Raw genomic sequence first — 24843 nt, forward strand, 5'->3', positions numbered from 1 at the left:
TCTTAAAATGATTATCGGGAAAACCGTTTGAGATTAAAAATAAAAACACATCGTATTGTAAATTAAGGAATTTATTATTATGATTTTTTTTTCAATTTTACCATTATTATTCGAACGAAACATTAAACAATAATGCTCTTTCTTCAATCATAACACATACGTATTAAAGTTAACAATTATTGAACCCATTTTCTATGTTACATGCACAGAAGTGGGAGGAGACGAATGTACAACGGCGAATTTTTTTTTTGTACATAAGCCTTTACATTAACAATTATTTGTTTTATCGTGACGACAATAATAGTTATAATAATAATAATAATAATAATAATAATAATACATGTTATGTAATAATATATAATATTTATTCTAAATTAGCCTACAAATGAAAATATCATTTTATTAGTCTTTTGTACATTATACAATAATAATAATAATAATAATTAAAAAACTTGCGAGTTATTTGTATTTATATATATTATATATAATATACTCACTACAAATATGTTATTTACACACTGGCATTATACATATTTAACCTTCGATTATTTACAACGTTCCATTTGATTTATAATATAATATATTATTAAGTATTTATATGTACCACAAGAGAGGATTTAAAAACAACGACGTACACAAAATGACTAGAAAAATGGACAGTTTCCATTTTTGTGCGTACAAGATGGAAAATAATAATTGAACAAAATTATAATACACTTCTGTATATACATTATATATCCGGATATATTTTATACAACATCAACGGGCTGCGCAGACGGTAATCGCAGTGGTCGCGTTGCACTCCGGCTGAGGTACCGCGTGGTCCAGTGATGATACCGCTGTTGGTACATCATCCACGAACTCGCGCATCGTTCAGACGTCGCTGTCCGCTTCGGAACTGTACCCGTCGTAGTGCATCGTCCCGTCGTCCCTGTGCTGTGCCGACTGAGGTGAACCTTCGCCATAGTGGTGCATTTCGCTGTCCGAACCGCTGTTCTGCGTCTCCTGCTTCCACTTGTTGACGTGATGCGAGTTCTTCGGGCCGCCACCGCCGCCCGACTGCTGTTGTTGCACCTTGGCCTCTTCTTCCTGTTGCATCCTCTTGTGTTTTGTGCGCCTGTTTTGGAACCAAACCTTGACCTGAGAACAGAAATTACGTGGTTATTATATATAACAGTATTGCTGCAGTATACTGCACATTTATGCAGTATTCTATCGTCTAAACTATACAGCGGTACATCTTTTTTTTTTGCCCTAACTTATAAAACCAAATAAAAGAGGGGGCATACTATTAAATCATTAAGACCAAATTCGGTATTAAAAAATTATGAATAACATTGAAGCCAAAAACAAAATCATGGTAACAAACTTTAAGATACTATTTATGTGACACATCGGCCGAGAACCACGGAACTATATAATACAATGTGGCTGGATGTTTTTTTTCTTAAACATACTTGAACATATACCAGCTATATCGGCACATCATCGTACATCATCGTATATATACTCAGACAATTTAAACATATTATTATAACACAATTTATTGCTACTATTATTTCTATGACGCCCGAAGACCGCAGTTAAGTTAGGTATATTCAATACACGCGTTATGATAAATTATTATTGTATATTATACTTATAGGTATACATAATATAAATCGCATAACGACAAGTCACGAGTTGTAATAATATTATAATATAATATGTATATAGTACTCAATTGCAGTAATACTAAACGATTCTCGTATCTTGATTATAATACATACACGCACATTGCACATAATATTAGATATATATCATATAAGCGTAAAATTTCAAACTTGCATTTTTAGCTCATATATATTAATAATAATACTTAAATATTGCTCAAAAATAAATCGAGTTCACACAGACTCGTAGCCCGTAGGAAATTAATACGTGTGATTATCGATCGTCGACTTCGAGTAATAGCAAATTCATCTTCTATATATTATATTTTATTACATAGTGCACATTATATATGAAATATATTATGAAGAATGTCGATTGATATAATATAGTATGCATTAAACAATTACAATATATTTACATGATTATATATAATGTACCTACTGTCGTTCTATTATTATACTATACAACGTTATATAATGTGTATGCATTATAGACTATAATCTATAGTTTTATTATTTTAATATAGGTGGGTACCTACACATATATTACACAGAAAAACAGTAAAGGTACATCTCGAAAAACTAACCTTATGCCATATTATGATAAAATATCCCCTGCATAAAATTCCGTCGAAAAACCGAAGACTTCCGTTTAACAGTTAATCTGTACCTACATATTTTAATATTATGCACGTCATTAATAACATACATCGTTAGGCGTTGAGAACACTAAAAATGTGTAATACGACTGGATTCCGTGATGCGTGGGCTTATATGTATACCTATGGCATGCAACACAAATCTAGTTCCATACCTATAATCTATATGTCATATTATTATTCATGCACAGTGGCGTACACTGCAAGGGGGAGGGAGGTGTTCAACTCTCCCGATTGGTATTTGTTTTATACAATACTCGAAAGATACATAAAAATTAGTAAAATTTAAAAATATTTTGATATATATATACAATATATCTACACATAATTTTTTAATATGACCCCTCCCAGCCAAATTATGATATTTTATAAATATCTGTCTGCGCCAATGTATATACAATATACGTATATAATAATATTATGTATCATCGTTGCAGCCACGGCGAGGACTTGAGCCGAAAAATATCCTCGTGGAATAAAATGGGTATATACTATAAGAGCGGGTTTAAAATAAAAAAAAATTAATTGAATAAAACGAAAAGAGCGGCTGTGGTGACAACTCCAGCTACTGTTTGTTTTCATTTCCGCGCCCGAGAAAAAAAATTGGTCTATATATAGGTATACCTACACAAAAGACCTGTATATTCATTTAATATAGTACCTATGTATAATATGTATATATATATAATATACATATGTATGTAATAATATCAATATACGATTATCTATATACATATATATACAATATCGTGCTCGGGGATATATTATTATATTCGTATACACGGTCGCGATGATATAATGTGCGAGTTCGACGAATTGACGTGGATGGGTCGGTCGAAAGGGGGTGAAATAAATATAAGCAGGGGGCCGGGGGCTGTTTACTCGGTGGATGATTGCCGGTTAATCTGCAATACGCGCGCAAACAGTACGTGACGGAAAATGGATCTCGGGCGATTTCATTTCCGAGTAAAACATCGTCGAGGAAAATAAAAATAATATATAGTATACGTCATACGATTTACGGAAGGGCAAAAAATACACAAACGCATACACACACACACGCTAGAGCGCTCACGCCCAAAAGCACCCGTCGAAAGATGGCCGATTTATAAAACGATTGAAAAATAATATTTGCGCTGCTATAATACACATTTATATTATATAGTCGGTAGGTGGTAGCTCGACATAGCCCACATCGATGTGAGTGAGTGAGAGGAACACATTGCCAAAGGGGGTCAGCCTTTCCAATCTGCAGCTATATATATATATGTGTGTGTGTGTGTGTGTGTGTGTGTGTGTGTGTGTACGTACGTACGTAAAAGTTAGGGTGAGTCCACCACTATAATATTATAATATATTATAGATGATAATAATATTATATACCATATTTACGTTATTCGGGATGAGCCGCTTCAATCGTATTATATTAAACCAACGATTATGTATACCTATAGATAAGTACTAAGTTAGATCAGGGGTCTTCAAACTTTTTTACTCGAAAACCATACAAACAATTAAAACATTTAACATCACATTTAGGTTTATAAAATTGTAACATTATAATGAATGCAATAAATTAGTGCAATAATGGTGATCGTCGTTGTAATTTAAATACAGAATAGAAAAATATAAAGAATTTTATACTTTATATGTATAGTGTATTTTCATCGTGGATACTAATTTATTGTAGTTATGTTTGATATTGAGTATATAGTAGGCAATTACTTTGCACTTGATTAAAAAATATATATAAAATAAACAAAATAAGAATATTATTAGTTCATTTTTGGATTATTCGTTGCAGTTGGCATATTTAGCTGACTAGTATACAAAAACTTTTCCACGGGGTGGATGTGGCCTGCAGACCGAAATTTAGGACTCTTGGGTCTTAAAATCTTCGTTAATACCCACAGTAATATTGTTATTGTCAATCTATTGAGTTATTATTTTCCGATCCATAATTCATTTTCCCGTGACAGCCCTCCTGATTGCATTGTGCCTACATATACGCCGACGCCATTATAATTACTGTGGGGAATAAAACATTACTTCTAAACGTTGCCGCAGTTAAACTTTGGTCGGGTTTGTGCAATATTATTATGCAAATATTCGCGCAGAAATCAATTTCGCGCGGGCGATAAACCAAAACCAAAAAAAAAAAAACAGAAATAAAATAGCGACTCAAGGTTAAACATTATTTAAGTGTAATTATATATTGTCTACAGCAGCAATTAAAAAAAAGATACAGTAAATTATCATCATTTGTTTTTCGGTTTAATTGTAATAATTATATCATACAGACGTTTTTCTCTAATAAATTAATAGTTTTCGACTTGAGAAAACTTTATCTAGCGCCGTATACATAGTGTAATTACCGAGATTTAAATTTATTATCCCTTGCATAATTAACTATATACGCCAATTGCTTATGAAGCGAATTCTATGTTAATAATAATTACTTTATTTAACGTGCTTATTGCGCGTATACATATCGTGAATATTGTATAGTACGATCGCTGCAGTATGCATTATATTGCGTATAATGTATGTAATATACATACCATCTATATACACGCTCCGTAATATGTTCGAACGTTTTATTAAATTATTTTACAACGTTCATAAAAATATTTATTATTCTCAATTAGAACGATCTTCCGGTTTTAACTACACAGAAGTAAATCGTAATACATAATGCTTTATATGCCTAATGGTCTTTGAGGGTGTGTGTATATAATAAAGCCAACCGGAATTTGCAGTAACAATACGATTAACGGATATAATTGTTTGGTGTATATTTTTGTTTATATGAAGACGATGGAACGCAGCAGACACGAAATCTTTCAATTTATTGCTATCTGCGACATAGAAACGAACCTGCAGAGTACAATTTATCGTGTTAAACGAAAACGTGGCCCCTTTTTTGTATTATGAGAGCTCTCAATTAATAATATGTAAAACCATTGATTTAATAATAGAATTTTATTAATTTTTGTATTTTATAAAACCAATGTGAAAACTACGGTTAACTTCAGATTAGACTTTTCATTTTCCTCTTTTCAACAAGGAAAAATATGAATTGTTTGACATTCATCAAAAGAATAAGTACACAAATGCAGTAGGGGGAATTTATTTTTATTTTATTTATAACGGTTATTACCCCTTTTGCGTTGCGTCTTCCAACCCTATCCGGTACAAGTCCGGGGAATTATTCATCGTGACGGCAACAACGACGATGATAAATACGAGTCGTTTTAGGTCGCGGCGAAAAAACCTATATAGACGATATACTATATTACACACGGCGATGACTATATACGAGTATATATATTATATACGAACGATGGCAATTTCCTTTTTCCGAGGAGTACCCGAAACCACCACTGCTGCTGTTGTCATCATAATACTACGCGACGACAGCAGGGCGTTTTTAAGTCAACCCGCCTCCAACCTTTTCCTCTATAAGCTGCAGCACTAGGGCGGTAATCAAATATCTGTTTTCTCGGGTATTATTTATTTTTTATTTTACTTCCTCCGGATTTATAGCTATTTCCCGGTAGCGCATCAAAATATGGAACGTGACACAATATAATATTATATTGTGTATCATACATAGCCGCCGAGGCTCCAGAACAAAATTTTCACATAATATTATGATATACAATATAGTCGTAAAACCACCCGTCGCGGAAAGCGCTGAATTATACTTACATGTATATTATAATATATGTGCGTATGTGTGTGTGTGTGTGTGTAGTACAGTTACTTTATGTGTACAGAATAATATTAATCAATCATGATCAGCCCCATTTTTCCCTTTAGTAAAAAAATTATTTGGATTTGGATTTTCATAATTTGTAAGTATATTATTGTATTATACTAAAGGTCCCCATTTTCAAATAGTTAGATTTTTACCACAAAACAGCATACTAATATCAGATGGAATAAAAAAACCTAAGTATTTAAAAATATGATTGAATAATAAAAGAGGACGGTGGACATGGTTGGTAATTATAGTTCTTTCACACCAAATATTTTGATAGCACTTAAAGATCGAAGTGATTCTATAGGCTATAGCCGATTGATTTCTATAGCTATAGTGATTCAATATATCCATATAAACTTTGTAGTATGTATAATACATTTAATATTATTATTATTTATTGTAATAAACAATAATATCGGTATAATACATAACATACGTGATGTAAACATAAAACATAGTTATCTGGTCTGAAGAAAAGTATATATGAACACTGCTCGAATTACGTATTTACAGTGTTTACACACACATAGGGATATAAAAAATCAATTTTCGGAAAAAACGGTAGACGACACGTTTTCCCATTAAGCTTTTCTGTCTGGTGTTTGCCAGAGATTTTTTGCAGTACCTATATAATATGTGATTTAATATTATTATAAAATGTGTACCAAAACACACACATGATCACATGCTGGGTACTGCAGTTTTTTGTCAAACGAGTGAATTTTTATTTTTTGTTATTGTTTATAGATACTATACAGAAGTATGTTTGGAACATCTGTTAAATAAATATAAAAAGTCATCATCTGCCGACTTCCGTCATGGAGAAGGATTAACTATAGGTATCCTACTACGTATTATACGTACTATATGGTGCTATATATGTATACAGATACGGTTGAGGTTGTGGCGCTTGTGATGATTTTTAAAATATTTTGAAACAAAACAAAAACATTCGATACACTATATATATATATATTATAAATAATAGAATTCGACGAGGTAAGAAAATCATTTTTAATTAAAAGTATTGGATCAATAAAATATATTTTGATTTATTTGTATAGTTATACATTGTATAATATTGATAATATGAATAAGTAATAACCTAAACCTACAAATACTAAATACTAGTGTACACCATGAGAATTGAGAAGTTGATAAAACGTCTGTAATGCACTCGATTCCCACTAATAACTCACTCATAGGTATTAAACTTGAGTATATTACATACCTATGATTCACATAATATTAATACAGGTCCGTAGACGTACAGCTCCAACACATATTTTATAATATTAGCAGAATTTTTTTAATTTAAACGATCAATATTACTGTCAAATCTCCCTGGCATAACCAACATATTATAATATATTATATACGATACATAAATAATTAGGCACGGCTATAGCGTGATCAAATTCTGAGTGGAGGGGAGAGCACTAGCAAATAATTTACTATTTATGGAATTGCAGGTTATTTGTCTTGATAGTTTTATGCGAGGGTTAAGCCCCCATTAAACCACCCTCCTCACCAATATATATATATGACCTATTTCACCCATTTTTAAATTTGAATAAAGATGAATCGTGTTATGGTTATTAAATTGTTTATTTTACATGCAGTAATGTAAAATGCTATGCGATTCGGCATAAGTGCTTAATAATATGGCTAGTTATTAATACGTATGTTAATAGATCGTAATCGTATATGATTGCCATCTTATTAATATAAAAATGAAATCCATCGGTTTTATTTTAAACATTTATTTAGGTAAAGCAATGTCGGAAGGTAAACTGTTAAAGTAAAATCATACGATTAGTTGCAGAACATTTCGTGTATGTTATTTTAATTTCCCAATTGAATTTTACAAGTGTCACCCTATTTGATTAATAAATAAGAATATTATGATAAAACTAAAGTTGCGAGAAACTCGATTGCAGCACTAATTTAAGCTTTTGTGGGTACAAAATTATAGATACGATGATACAGATAATGATAATAATATAATAAGACGGATGTATATCACATTGTGATATATCATTAATAATTTTTGTATCAAATGACCCGTGTTGGTTGGCAACATTCACCCTACGCCGCGTGCTCGATTTTTGCATAATATTATTCACAATCTGGTCCATGCGCATATTATATACAATTATTATACATGTGGCAGTAGCTCGTCGCTTATTATCAAAAGACATACAAAACAAGCTCAGTTTTCCACTACATTAAACGCCGATGACGCGCGCCGCGCCCTTCGATCGCATCCCCGGCAACCCCAACAACCCCGAAGCACCATTTATACCACAGCATCATCCCCGACCCCGGGGGAACGTTTTTCGTGCACAACGTCAGACGTACGCGCTATATTACCGTCGTTACATTATTATTACGACTCGCGAATTATGTTCTAAGTTATTGTTGGGAGGAATACATACATATAATATACAACAGCGTGTCCCCTAGCTCGTATATGTGCCAATGCGCATATCAGTATGATGTTTATAATGACATCAAGTAAAACGATAAAAATGGTTAATATGTGCAGACGTGCAGTAGTGGTGGATGAATCGTTTCAGAGTCCAAAATGGCCGTTGAATACAGCAGTATAATAATATTGTGCCCATAGTGTAATTTCGGTTACGATACAGAAAAATCATAAGCTTAAATAATTTCAGAAGAACATGAAAAGGTTCTGATTTGGAAAAAAGTTTTTAATCGACACAGGTCAGAGACTTTGAATTAAAAATACACTCTAAATCAGTATGCATAACAATTCCAAAAATAATAATTTGAATAAATAGTTATATCAATCGACTGTTAAAAAATATCTTACTGATCTATTTTTATTTTGTATTTATGATTATACGGGAATTGGCTTTTTTTCTAGGACGTTGTGTTATATATTGCATCGCGGAGAAATAGTATTTATATATTATGCACAGAATAATTCCATTTTATTCCTGTACACACAATGGGATTAATAAACAAACGTATCTGCTCACATAGGTTTATCCCGTTTTTATAATGTATAATTCAACAAGCCTATACATGCGTGGATGGCCCACGAATACAACTATATAGGTATTAACGGTCCAGCCAATTTACTTAATACATAGGGCATATATATTGTGAAAATGTGGAAATACATACATTATTACTGGTGTGGTTTAATTATCGAAAAATTGTAATATAATATATAAGGTATTTACGATACATAAAGATATGGTATTGGAACTGGTCGGATGAGTGGGTGGTATGTATAAATTTTACATATTGTACAACAATCGGTATACCTGTAGGTCTGTCTCCCATTAACAACCTATAAAATACCAAAAAAGTGGCAAAACTTTTGATAGCGCATAGCAGTATAGCTATATAATATAATATTATTTTAATGTAACTACTAAACCGTTGGCGTGGCGGTAATAAATATAAAACACATTTGAAATAAAAACACCAATTCGCATTGTCGATGTGCACGCGAGTCATAAATTCTATTCATATAAAATAATTATTATTACAGTATCATATTATTATATGCACAGCACACGTATGAGAGCATATATATGTACATAAATTATACGTTTAATATATACATAGATATACGGACCAACGAAAATTAGTGCCAAAATAACGCGCGTTGTGCCGCCGCTGGTGGAGTATTCGATTCCGGTCGTGTTTTGTTAAACAATATTATATAATAGTAATAAAACATTAATACATGATATATAATATGAGCGGGGGAGGGAGGCTCTATATCAGTGCAGTGTGGCGATTGTTTTAAATATAACATCCATTGTTTGTGGATTAATATTGTGTTTCGAGCATGTGTGAAGTCCTAACTATATATATATTATTATATAGTTCATATAGTATATAGGTACATAGTCTATGCACAATAATTATAAAGTTTATAATATTTGATATGATTTTATCGTTTCTATCTGCAGCTATAACTTTATAGCATGTGCGTTACCGAGATAAATCCTCGTTAAAAGCGGTTGGAATGTATAATTTTATTATACGGATTTCGTCGTGCATTATTAAAATATTTACCTATACCTACGTCTATAATACAAGTACCTATGTGCGTAAAAACATTACGTGTAAAACGCAACACAAATTGACGCACAATATAATACTATACATTATATACGGTCGTGGCCGTTCGTCCTTTGGGAGTGAGCGAGATAAATCGTTTCGCGTTAATAAAACGCCGTTTGGTGCTGTCGAGTGCGTAAAAAAAAATTTAACGACGCCTCTTATTATTATAATTTGCCCTCGCGAGATGACTACCGTTTTGGGGTGCATATATATGGTACGCGCCTCAGCCATTGGTCGAAACGGTCCCAGAAGGGCACTCAAAATATATCCCCCTCGTTACGCACGCGTATATATATATATACTCATAAGTAGGTAAGCGTCCCCTCCGCGGGCCGAAAAGAATAACAACTAATTTACACGAGTGTTATTTTATACGCCATCGTATTGTGTATAACTGTATAAGACAATCCAATTGGATTACGCTCAAAAGGGGTGATGGTTATAGCCTTATGGGTTAGGGAGTTTGTATTTTTTTTTTTGGTCCGTTCGACTTTTTTGTTTGTAATGGATGTGCGTACGGGGTGTTTACTATAATATACATTCAAAAGATATGAAAACGTACATATAGTATACAATAACTACGATATATACCTATATAAATAATAACTAAAAATATTGTTTAATATGGGTGATATTATAAATATAATATTGATCGAGTCAATAGCCTATATTTCAGGGTAATATCTATATTTATACCTATTTACTCGTGACAAAAAAAAGTTGAACAAAAAATCGGTTAGTGTATACCATATAATATTATAATATTGCCTTTAAACGCTGTATATATATATATAAGAGTAATGTTTAATCATCATCAACGAACTAGAGGTCTGACCTCAATTGCAGATAATCAAATGCATAGTTAATAATTTCGTTGTGTTTCTTTTTTTATTATTTTCAGAACGTATTTCTGGCATCCTATAATTACTGCGTTTTGTCAATAGCTATAGCTTATAATACGAAGACACCGTAATAAATATATATATACACATATATAATATATATAGCCGTATAGGAAGACTATGCGATAAACACGCGAGATTAGATAGGTACTTAGAGCATGATAGCATATTATTATATACAATAAATATAAGTAAACATTTAATTAGGCAACAACCATTTGAAATTATATAGTCCACTTTTTTATGATGACATTATATTAAAATGAAAAAATTCTAAAACATTTTGTAACCAATTAGTATAGTTGTATCTCGAGATAAAAAAATCATATACGATTTAATTACAGATGATTGGCCATAATAACGTGGTAATTATATATAATATATATTTATTATTTTATTATTATTATATATGTATTATGGGTCCGTGTAGACGTAACAAGGTTTACTATATATAGCCGGCAAAAATGATTAAAAACGCATTTTCGTTTGGAGAACAATTTTATCTAAACCGTTATTTAACAACGCTGTTTAACACCCTCTTGTCAAACAACAAGTGACGAGAGTGGAAGCGGCACGGCGGCCATTATGATTTCTTTTCATCCCTCCGCGTGATTAGCGAGTACCCGTTTAATCTGACTCCCATAATAATAATATATAATATCCGTCGCATATATTTACAATCCTTTCAAAAGGTTAACTGGAAAACGACGCTGCTGGTATAATGCTATTATATTATATAAATATAATATGTGTGCGTGTGATGTGTGTATGTACGTACGCGGGTAGATGTTTTAATGCCTAAACTTCTAGATGATGTGTTTTTTTCAATATGCATTTTTTTTATTGTGCGTTTTGCTTCATATAAAAAATATTATATTCGCATCGTTGCCGTGTTGACAACAGACAATGATCACTGAAGTCAGAGTGGTATCAAAACATTATCTCCCATTGTACAAGCTTAACGTCAAAAAATAATAATATAACGACTCATGAAATAATTGCAGACGTACGCAATCCGATTAGACACTGCAACAGTGGGTACACAATACACATAATAATATAATGTATTTACGTAACATAAAGATACACTAGGTGCGGGTGGATAAGCCTTCATAATAATAATACGAGTATAGTACACCTTTATTATATTTATATTTAATTAATAATATAAAATAACAGTGTATAGCTGGTATTGTTGTATAGAAAAGAATGTAAATATTTTATTATATTGCAATATAATATATACAATACACAATGTTTAGGTATATTATATGTACCAATATGAATTATGTCAGTGTAATTTTTCGATACAAAATATAAATATTATAAATATGTACCTACATTATATATATCGGCTAATGTTAATTTAATTAGATGAGATTGATAAAAAGGATAAATTATTAAGTGGATAACGGTAAAAATGTTACGATAAAATAAACGTTTGTATCTATATAATAAACAAACTAATAATTATTGAATTGATGATGAGAAATCTAAGTAAATTATTTTTTCTGTTACTAAATAATCTTTATATTTAAATTTAAACAAACAACGTCAAGACACAACACGACGGCTCACCGAAACCAAATTAAAACGTCTACGGTTGTCAGAAAAATAATGTAATATAATTATAACAACGAATAACAAAATTATAATTTAAACAGCGCATCCGTAAGTAAACGAGAGATGGCTCGACCTCGACTTTTGAAAAAAATGTGTGGTATAAATATAGGTACCTATAGGCTGTAATTAAAATAGGTACCTATTAATTAGTAAAAATAAACATATTATATTGAATAGTTTAATATAATATACAAATACATATATATAATGACACTCACCTGTGTTTCGGTTAGACTCAGCGATTGGGCCAACTGTTTTCTTTCGGCGCCAACGACGTAATGGTTTTTCTCAAAAGCATGTTCCAATTTAAGTAGTTGACTGGGGCTGAAAGCAGTCCTTATTCTTTTGGGTTTTCTGAAGGGTTGTAATAAAAATCCTGGTATGTCTGGACCTGTAACAAGGAAATTAAATAAAAACGGTTTAAATTAGTATTCGTAGAAAGAATAAACGAAATCAGTTTGCCGGACGCGTTTATCATAATAATAATATTATTATTATTATGTTATGTGGCAGTGTTGTTTGTTTGTAGGATAGTACGCTTTGCTTTTATAACACCATTTCCCGACGACCAACAGAACACAGTTGCATAAAATTGTTATTAATGGTTGTTAAGATAATCGGATGTCAGGAGCGTATAAGGATTGTGTCACGAAGACGACACGGCATGGGGTCTATACCGAAAATCCTTGCGCCTGATAACATTGTACCCACTCTAATTTGAAAGCCAACAGTGATAAAATATTCAACAGCGGTGTCAAATAAATTTATTTTCGAAACTCGTTTGGAATATATTATTATAACGAGACAGGGGCCTACGAGTCCAATATGATATCTCCCCTCCACCCACCACACGCACATATATTATTATATATAAGTACATTAATACGTATATGTGAACGTGCGTGTGTGTGCGTGTGTGTTAACAGCTTCATTAGAATATACAATTGGACAATGCAGAGTTTGTTATATAAATTAAACATAATATATTAGTCGGTGTAGGCGAGACTTCAATAATATTGTCTCGCTATAATATACCAGAAGGCTATATAGTATATATTATACATTTATACAATATTCCAATCGTCGCCCCTCAGTTTTTCTATTAAATTGTTTTTCCTTCCATCCTGCGCTCGGCGACTCCCAATCAAAAATTGGGTAGATACCTAACTATCTTTAAACGTACATATACAATGCAGTCATAGTTGTATATTCATATTTAAGAATCATTTAAAATGCTGAGGCGAGTGTTATTATTTGAGAAGAACAAATACATAATATTGCAATCATTCAATTACTGAAAAAGTATTTCACGTTCACATTGATCGTCTACATAATATTATAATTTTTACTAAATATAATTTATCATATAGAATGGTCAAACCAATAAAGGTCGTAATAAAATGAGGACCGGCCGTAAATCGTGATTCGACAACCAATCATAATATAATACTACAATAGTATCGAAATAAAATATTATCTCATTCGATTTACTCGTTGGTCACAGTGTCACCATCGTTATTAACATTTTATTGCATCGTGTTCATTTGATTTCCATAGAAATTATTGAGAAACCCGTCGGGTTATCACGCTCAAACTGTTTCAACGTATACTCATTATTCACAACACATCGCCCACAATGCTATTACGAATCCTTATACATACTTTAAAAGTATAAAACCAAATTTATATGTGACATATTACAATAGTGTATAATAACGAATATGATATAGATAAAATTGTAAAACAAATACGCGTATAATGTAATTGCACTACTAGCTGCAGTATATGAAACGATACGTAAAAACAAGGTTATACCTATACGAGTTGAAAAATACGGAATAGAGATTATTAAAATTTTGAAACGGTTAATTGAAAATAAACGATATTAATATGAAAATGATACAGACATTAAACGATATTAATATTAGCCGAGTCGTCCGATTAACGGCAATCGGCATTCGAAATAAAAAGGTCGCTTATTGTTCCCAATATAGGCTATTTACCTATTGTTGTGTATTAACAAACACTATTTTTTTAACGTTCACGCAACGTGTCGGCGCGCCGAGTAGGTAGGTAGGTATAGGTACCCACCACGTTGTGTGCACAACAATAAAAATAACGCAAAATCGTAGTAACAATACATATTATACTTTATAACTACGAGTATATAGTACCGTATATACCATGCATACCTATACTTAAAGGCAACAGTTGGTAATCTAAACGTATGTACCCACAGGCTATAGGTAATATGGATTGACCGTTTAACTCGTATTATAATATGGGTACACTGTGCAGGCAGTGCAGAGAATAACTATATACATATATAACACTGTGTGTTTGGAATATTATGACACACGCATGTTATATATATTATAATGTATGTTGTTACATAGTGTGCGTGTGATATACAGAAAATAATTTAAATATATTACAATGTTTTGATGTTGAATATAATATATAGTTTAGGCGGTGGTAATTTTTCAACGCTGTTGATTTTGAATTTTTATTTTACAACGATTTTCACACATGATTTTATCGTTGGTGTGTAAGTCGCACGCAATAAATATTATAATTACAGGAAACAATTTGTTTTTAACCGAAAAATTACACGACGTTTTACAAACCGTGCGCATGCCTCCACCCCATCCCGCCGCAATCGCTAAATCCCGTATTCAAAACTATTATACTCCACCTCGGAAAATTATACGACGGAAACATTATTATACCTACACACACGCGTGCGCGCGGCCGGTCTGGTTCGGACGATTATTACCATAATTATTATATTATTCTCATTTTAGACAAACGCGTCCGGTAATTTAAACGTTAATTGCAGGTTTTTACTGTATTGTAACGAGAAACATATTAGATATATGTATCACGTATTGTTATATATGTGTGCAGTATAATATATATAAAAATGATTATTACTTATTTTTTTTTGTAATGTTATCTGGCTTGGGACTAATAAGAAGAAGCTGTCCGTATATGTAAAAAGGATTTTTTTAAAAACGCTTTTGGGAAGTTTATCATTATTATTATTATTTTGTATCCACCTCTATTGTTCGAAATTAATTGGCACCGCCTCTCCGGACGACGGCGGGACCACCTATCTTCCTACGCTAACGCGCGCGCGCAATACACAGGCACAGAACTATGTATAATATACCTAATGATACATAAACAATAATCGTCATAGATTTATACAGGTGGTCATAGTGTTCTCTTGTAAGGTCTATACAATATAATGATAATATGTTTCGATATCTACTGAAACGACGGCCCTCGCCAATAGAATTTATCATGCCAATTGTAAATCTATCCCATAATAATCAAATAAAACTTCCGAACTCATGTTTGAGTTTGTCACAAAATCTTGTTGAAAAGGGATTATATCCTTAAATCTTTCAAAAATTCGTTTTTTAATTTTGAATAATATTAAAAATTGTAAAACGTGTTAATAATATTGAACTGAAACATCTAATTAAAAAATGTAAGGAAGTCAACTGTTTACGAGTAAACTACATGACGAATTCAAATATGTTTTCAGAAGTTTTATTCGATTACTTTAATATATATATAGGATAATGCGTTCGATTGTATCATGAGATAGGTCTATTTTGGTTGCCCTAAAGTGGTTAGTACCCAAGGCAGTTATACATATTATTATACCCTCATCATCATCATTATAATAAATTATAAAACAATAAAATAATGACACGCGCATTTGGATTTCGGATGCGGTCCGCTGTGGTGCGGTGCGTATAGATATAGGCGGTATACATGAATATCTACATCAACACAATATATAATATAAATAATGTAGGTATAGGTGCAACGTCTGAGCAGTAATTAATAATTACTGGCGCCTGATAACGATATTTCGTCGGGTTGATAAGACAGCTGGACATGTCATCGCGTGTGTACGGCGAGCGGATAAGATCGCGGAGATAATTATACGGTTACACATACACATAATGATATAGGCAGCAATTTTACATACCCACCTATATATTATATCGACGACGAACGCCATCTGTCGGCCGATGAATGCGTAAACCTACTTATAGGCCTCGGGTATAGGTTACCAATATAATAAATATAGTACACGCTTACATATATTATACAGGTATATCGTATATACATTATACATATAAGATATATATATATATATATACATACATTATACATATACATGAATACACTTAATACGTATTTACGTTTTATTATATTGTTTTGACAATGGCAATTTACATTTTGTTTTTCACTTTTGTTCCACTACTAATTTATCGCTGTTAATTAACCGTCACGCCCGCACGGCCGACCCGAAACAACCACGAGACGGCGCAATTAATAACCGCGGGCGGCGCGACGTTAATTTTTTATTTATTCTTTTTTTTTTTAATTCTCCTCTCCGATAATATATACACCACTCCACCTCCGCCACCCCGTACACTGTCCCCCCAGGCCCGATAACGTGTACACATCAGGTATATAGGTATTAAACATAATAATGGGTATATATACCTACATAATATTATATAGCTATATTCAATATTATATAAAAAAGCGGTGCTGCACGAGAATTCCGAAAGCTGACCTATTGTATATTTTGTAAAATAAAACTTGTTAAACACCACCCCTAAGGCGCATTCGTATATCGTATACGTGTATAATTCAGTAGCTCAACCGGTCGAAAACGCGTCAAATTCGGTGGGCAAGACAAATTCTACACTGGAAACCCACGCAAGAAATTCACAAAACCGTGTTATTTCATATTTTTATGTTATTATATATAATATCGTATGTACATAATATACATAATAAATGCAGCGTATTTCCTAATATAATAATAATACTTCACTGATTTTCAGCTGCCGGCAAACAATTATTTTCGTCAACACGATTTTAAACGCGCTCCTACCTACCTGTATAATATACATTATGCGGCCGTACGCTAATAGCCCAGCTGGCTACTGCAAATATAATATAACATAATAGCTGTTAATTTATTCGATAAAAAAAATTTTAAAACAAACTCTACATGTTGTATATAATACAACAATAGGTGTGTTGGAAATCAAGTCAGCTTATATATTAATAATATATTATCTCATATATAATCATATTAAATATAAAACGAAAACGGCGGACAGAGGCAATGAAGGCGTATAAGGCACATATTATTATACTCTGTTGACACACAATAAATACCTGTACAGGTGTAAAATATAAAAATACAATCGATACAATGTATATCATCTGCAACGATCTAACGAATTTATAAATGTGGTTTGCGGCGGTAGTGTATATTACAAGAAAATTGAAAATTAATGCACCGAAACGTTGGCGAAGTATTTACGTAAATATAATTTATAATATTATATTACAATGCATCATTATTTAGGCTGCACTTGTATACGAATATTATAGTAATGACTAATATTATGATAAAAAAAGCGTGTGTGTGATTTGAACGGTCGGTAGAAAGTAATGTGTTTTTTAACATACTAAACTATTCACTGTAACAATATAGTATATTGTATATTATATTAAAATAAAACAAATATATATTATTATTATTATTATTATTATTATTTGAGTATTCAGATTGTTGCTGCAGAATTACCTTTGTCTTTTAATAATATTATATACCTACGAAGCGAAATATATTAGTAAGTATAATGTGTTAAATGTGTAATAAAAATGACGGCTTCATAACATATTAGTTTCAAATTAATCGCCGTTTTCAAAGAGAGTTTAATATATACCTATTTATGCTGTATATATAATATCTAATATATACAGAGGTGAGTGTACGGTGTACCTAAACCACTGCGGCGCTACATACCTATTATACAAATCAACTTATCATCGGTAAATGAGTTAGTATACTTAGCATACGATGGCTATGAAAAATTATGATTTTTTTAACCGATCCGTGGGCGGCGGTGGTTCGCTTAACTGTATACGCTTTATAATAATAAATGCTAGCGCATGTACAGTGAGTACAAGTATAATAATCACAACAACGTCAGCGCAGTAATTAGTAATTTGAACCTTAACGCTCGTATACCTATATGTATAATATGTTATGTATATAATGTACCTATATATCTAATACATGTGCAACACACAGTGGCTTGTTATCGGTTACTTTATAGATTTTGTTTTTTTCTCTAATCGAAGTCATATTGTAGCCCAAGGGTAACTGTGGGCAAGTATAATAATAATAATAACAATATTTATAATAATATATTATAATATTATAGGCGTATACTATACGGACATATTATATAGGTAGGTACAGGTTCTCTTCTTATTATATAGACCATTAGAAACGGTAATTGCGCCTGAAGTTCGCGGTGACGGGATAAATTAATACTCGACGCAGCAGAAATTTCGGATGAATAATATTATCAACGAGTGCTTGAAGTGGACGTTTATAATATATATGTATATTTATACTATAGCTTGGTGCATTGCGCTAAGCGTTTCAGTGTTTGGTTAAAACGCTTCTCCAGATTATATGAAGTCTTGTCCTCGCAGATTTCGACGAATGACTAATATCACTCATTGTAAGCAATAGGTACGTATACAACTATGAACTATAAAATGTTATAGGTATACGCTGTATAGTAGTAGGCACTCTAAGTACGGTATAAGTAGACAATATTGTCCGACTTGGCAATTTTTAGTGAAATAGGAGGTGTCCTAGTCCAATCTCAGATTTATTTCAAATTGATTTTTAAATATGAATAATTATATTTTTTTTATAATATATCTAAAATATTGTTGTGAAATAAAATAAAGCAGAATAAATATCCAAATATTTCCATAAATATAATTATTTATGTACCTATATTTTATCACGGATTGTCTTTTTAATATGATAACAAAATAATACAAATTTTTAAAACAAACTATAAATAAATAATATATAACTATATCACAAAAAATTACTTAAAGATTTTGAAAATAAAAAGTTAGGTTGAACACTCTCCCTTAAAAATACAAATTTTTTTAAAAAGTCTTTGATTTGTGATTCTTTTATTATCCCAATAAATGCAAATTACAAGTTAAAATACCTGTTTTAAACATTATAGGTATAGGCAGGTAGATAGTATTTTTTATTATTATAATTTTACTTGAGGGGAAGGGGTTCATTAGTGTACACACCACAATCGTGCGAGCGTTCCCTCAAATATAATAATATATAGCATGCGGGCTTAACCGATTTCCAAGAACGGGTTGAAGAACAACAAATTACATTATAACAATGTTCTTGGTATATTGTAATATATAGGTGTATATGCGTGTGTAGTTAAAACACTATGGCGTATTAAACCAACGGACAACAACTTTACGAGCAGTGAGCAATGCATCATTATATTGTTAACTTTACAACGCGTTATTATACAACATTTATATACTGTTATTATTATTGGACATTAATTATACGAGATTATTACAATATTATTGTCGCTGCTGTAATTTATTTTTGAGTACCTATCTAAGATATACACTATTTGTGTGTGTGTGTGTGTGTGTGTGTGTGTGTGTGTGTGTGTGTGTGTGCGTCTAACATACATTATTATACATATTGAAGTACAGACGATAACCAGCCACAGACAGGGTGTGTCGTTACTATATATACACGGTAGTGCGGTATACCTACAATACGTATACATACATGTCACATTGTACACACACGAAAAGGAAATACGATTTGTTTACCACACTACACACAATTGTTTATAAACAACCATGTTTTTTGTAGTTGTTTGGTTTGCACCTATACATAGGTAACTATATATATAAAAATATACAGGTGGATATACTATATAGGCGAGAAAAATAATCCTACTCACATGCGAGAAAACAAATATCCTCTTTAAATCTGCGTCGTCGAATTCGACAATAATATATACATATATATATATAGATGATACGAATTTGTTGAAAAAACAATCGATTTAATGGGCGATAAAGTGGGCGATTTAATGGAAAAGCAGTAGGTACCTATATAGGTATCGTTTAACCATATGTATTCATATCGTATTTATGTACAAGTACAAATAAATATAATGCATTGTACAAAATCGCGTTCTTGATTAAATCACTGAACATGCCTATATATATACTACACATTATAATATAGTGTACATTATTATTATACTAAAATGTTACGGCTCTCGTGTAGTACATAAATGCGAAGTATTGGTCTCTGTAATGATGCTAATATTTGAGTTAAGACATAGGTATATACGCATTCCCTAATAGGTAATAATAGCTTGTGCCAGTGCCAATGTGGTTTAGGCACTTACACATGCATTTTTTGAACTCCTACATATTATAAATTATGAAGTAATAGTGTGCAGGATACAATAAAATGCACTCAATAGTATTCTGTGCCGAAAAACGTGAAACGGAGCCGACATTGTGCACAATGCACATATCACTATAGACATTGGGTATATTTTAGGACTTTAGGTACATCCGGTATTCCTATAATCCTATACGTGATGTAGGAATGCTGCAAATTTTTTATGTCTATATACATTTGTTATTTTTCTGGAGTAATCCAAATCGACATTATTTTTAACCGTTATAGCACGTATATTACTATACAATTATTTATCATTGAGTTTTAAATCGCACTGCACGTCAAACGAAAAACGTATAACGGGACCCTCACATAATGTATTGCGCAAAAGCGAAGCCAAAAAAATATACAATAAGTGATTTACGAAAGGTACATCAGGAAGATCCCAAAATCGGACGTACATTCTATATATATATACTTGGGGTATAGAGGACACACACTGTGATATGAATGTGCAAGACAGAAGTTTTATGGTTACCAGATTATTTATTTTCTCTTTTTCCATTCAAACGGGATCCGAAGAGCATTTAATGTAATAATAATAGCCGTGGTGTTCGTTGCATCATAATATTCAATGATAATATGTACCCAGGAACACCTTTTTTTTTCAATATTACACCACACTCCAAGAATCGTTTATTTACCTTCTACATGCGTGTTATTATATTGTTGCGAGTAGGTACCTTACAAACTATAACATATTAACGCACACGTATAACTTATTGTAGGACAAATTTTTATTGGGTCACTGTTATTCTTTATACCCTGCCGGCTGCCGAAGCTTATACACACCCTATTAATAATATCATTATATACTATCATTGTACGGCCAACACCACCCGTCGCCTTAAATTTAGTGCAGTATAATTTTTAAAAATAATCTTTGGTAGTACCGATATAAATAATATAATAGAATTTGTATTGCATCATATATATAACCGTACAGTCGGTGCAGAATTTCGACCCGTCGAATTGTACACACTGGGGGTTCTGCACCACTATTCGCCTTAAGTATAAAATATATTACAAATTATATATAAACGGATGAGGGTTTTGTATCTTGTCAAAGTGAAATTTACCAGAAATTCAATGGGAAAAAAACTAATCCTAATAGAATTATTATTACATTTATCAATAGAAATGGCACATGTTGCGTGTAAAGGTACTTTTATACCTGCCTACCCATTATATATATTGCATAACTTTTTGTAATTTTTTTCCCCATCATGACATTAATGTACTGGCTTTTTAAGAAAGAAAAAATGAGTAAAAGTAACAGTACCTGTACCTTTTTTTTTTAATTCTCAAGAATATTATTACAATACGTAGGTGTAGATAGAAATAAATGTTCAGTTTAGGTCGTAGCCCGTAGGCATATACCTAATATTATGTAGCAATTCTGCAGTAGAGGTAAGTTATAATATAACAAAATAACAATGCAAATATATATTGTCGTGGTTGAACGTAAAATGTGTAAATTTATTTTGTGTATTTTAAGGAAACATAATGATTCGATTTAATACATTATAGGTACAGCACTGTATCAGAGGCGGCGATGGACGTTACGGAGCACTGATATCCGTGAATTACTTGTACAGAAACATATTTTTAAGGCGGAAAAAATTATGACGTCCTACTAGAAACATGGATACTTCGCACGTGTCATTATAGAAGTCATAGTATAGACATTAGCCAGTATAACAATAAAATCGTTCCTATAGGTGTATAATATTAATATATTACGTACCTATATTTATAAAACGTGTGTTTCATTTAAAATACAATTATACAACTATGTACTTTAAGATATAGATACCATGTATACAGTTTCAATTCTGCCGTAATGATATTTGAAAGTGTGATATACTTATACGTATTTGCTGCTATGTAAAATTGGATTTCATAAATTAACTTTAGATTATTCGATAAATTAGTGAAGATAAAGCAAATAATGTATGGATTTTTACTATATTTATTTTACCTAGGGTATATATTAATTTGAGGTATATTTTAATAATAATAAATTATAGGCATTATACCCATATACATATTATTATACCAATATACACTACAATTTGATATTTAAGTATAAAACACCTATGTATACTCTGCAGTGTTTATATATTAATATAGAATATACCTATATAATATATACTTTATAAGTCGTCGTAGGTGCAGGGTACCCAAGTATATAAACAAAAAATATAAATAGTACTCACCGCCGGGGAATCTGTGAGGAAATATTCTTCCGTGCCGGGACAACAGCCACGGGTACAGAGGGTACGTGTCACGGGTGGGTTGGTGTTGAGGGTGATGCGGATTTGGCTGGAAGTGGTGAGCTGCAGCGGCTGCGGCGGCGGCTGCGGCAAACGCGAACGGATGATGAGGATGTGGGTGAGCGGGTGGCGGCGTCAGTGGTTCGTGCACGTACTGCAACCCTTTGGCCAAGTGTCCAGCGGCTGCGGCAGCGGCTGCAGCGGCCACGGACGATGACCCGTAACCGGCGGAGGCTGGTAATGCGGACGGCTTGAACACCGTGGTGTTGCTTGCTGCAGAAGTCTGCTGCTGTTCGTGTTGCTGCTGATGTTGGTGCACGTGATGGGACTGCTGGTGCTGGTGTTGCTGATGGTGTTGTTGGTGGTGGTGATGGTGATGATGGGGCGGCGGCGATACACTTCCCGGGTTCAGCGGCGATCCGGCGGCCGAGCTGCACGCCTCGCTCTCATCGTGCGCCACCGAAGAACCTTCGCTCCTAGCCGGCGATCGGGAACCCGCGCCCACGATGGACTCTATTGAGAATCCGATTTTCGGTTTAACGATCATCGGCGTCGCGGCCACTTGTATCATTTTAGCGGACGTATGGAAATAATCGATCGTAACGATGTATAATACGATGATACGACGATATACGACCTATGAACGAACTATGTATGGGTACTTAACACAAAATTTTCATTTAAAAAGAAAAATTTTACGACGCAGAAATATGGGAATACGATCATTCGCGCGCCAACGACGTACCAAATACCACGGTTGTCCGCTGCATTCGAGCGGGACGTTTCGTTTTTACGCGCACTGCACTTCGAACACGTTCGCATGCACACAGCAATACTGCGTGAAAATAATAATAATAACAGTACAGACAGTTGTACGACAGTAACAGCGACAAAAGCGACGACGGGACGCGTATGCAACGTGCGGACGACGACGGCAGACTGCTGCCGGTGGAGGTCCGGGCCCGTACGCGGTCGGCGCGGCGGCGGCTGCTCTGGTGGGTGGGGTGAACGGGACGGGCGAGCGGGACCGGTGGAGAGGGAAGAGCGGCGCGCGCGGTGGGCGTGACCGACGGCGACCGTGGTTGGGCGGCGAGAACGGCCCGGGAAACAAGGCGGCCCATTGGCCAGCGGTTCGCGGCCCGCCGGCGCGCGCCGTGTTTACTTTTGGACCGTCGCCGTCGTTAACGCCATAACAAACATGTGTATTTAAGGTGTTAACTGTACCTATACCATACACTGCTGACTGCTCTATAGAATAATATGTAAAACTGGTTTCGATTATTGCGTTAACGTACCCGTATACACATTTACACATTTACCTATAAATAATATATATACCTACATTACATTTATATATGTATAATATGCGCGCCACCGTACCCGCACCGTCGCCACTTCACGCCTGTACCGCCACCATGCCACGCTCGCCCTCTCGATGTCATATCATAATATGCGCCTTCCCCTCACGG

General features: G+C 33.1%; 1 protein-coding gene across 1 annotated transcript; it reads right to left on the bottom strand.

The window, feature by feature from the left end:
* Window positions 1-447: 447 nt before the first annotated feature.
* Window positions 448-24316, bottom strand: LOC111035473 (homeobox protein EMX2-like). Its single transcript, XM_022317113.1, has 3 exons — window positions 23318-24316; window positions 12928-13100; window positions 448-1140 (listed from the first exon to the last, which is right to left on the bottom strand). The coding sequence occupies exons 1-3, from the start codon at window positions 23943-23945 to the stop codon at window positions 874-876; spliced, it is 1068 nt and encodes a 355-aa protein (XP_022172805.1). The 5' UTR covers window positions 23946-24316; the 3' UTR covers window positions 448-873.
* Window positions 24317-24843: the final 527 nt, after the last annotated feature.

This window comes from Myzus persicae, unplaced genomic scaffold (assembly GCF_001856785.1).
Source record: "Myzus persicae strain clone G006 unplaced genomic scaffold, MPER_G0061.0, whole genome shotgun sequence".
Taxonomy (NCBI): Eukaryota; Metazoa; Arthropoda; class Insecta; order Hemiptera; family Aphididae; genus Myzus; species Myzus persicae.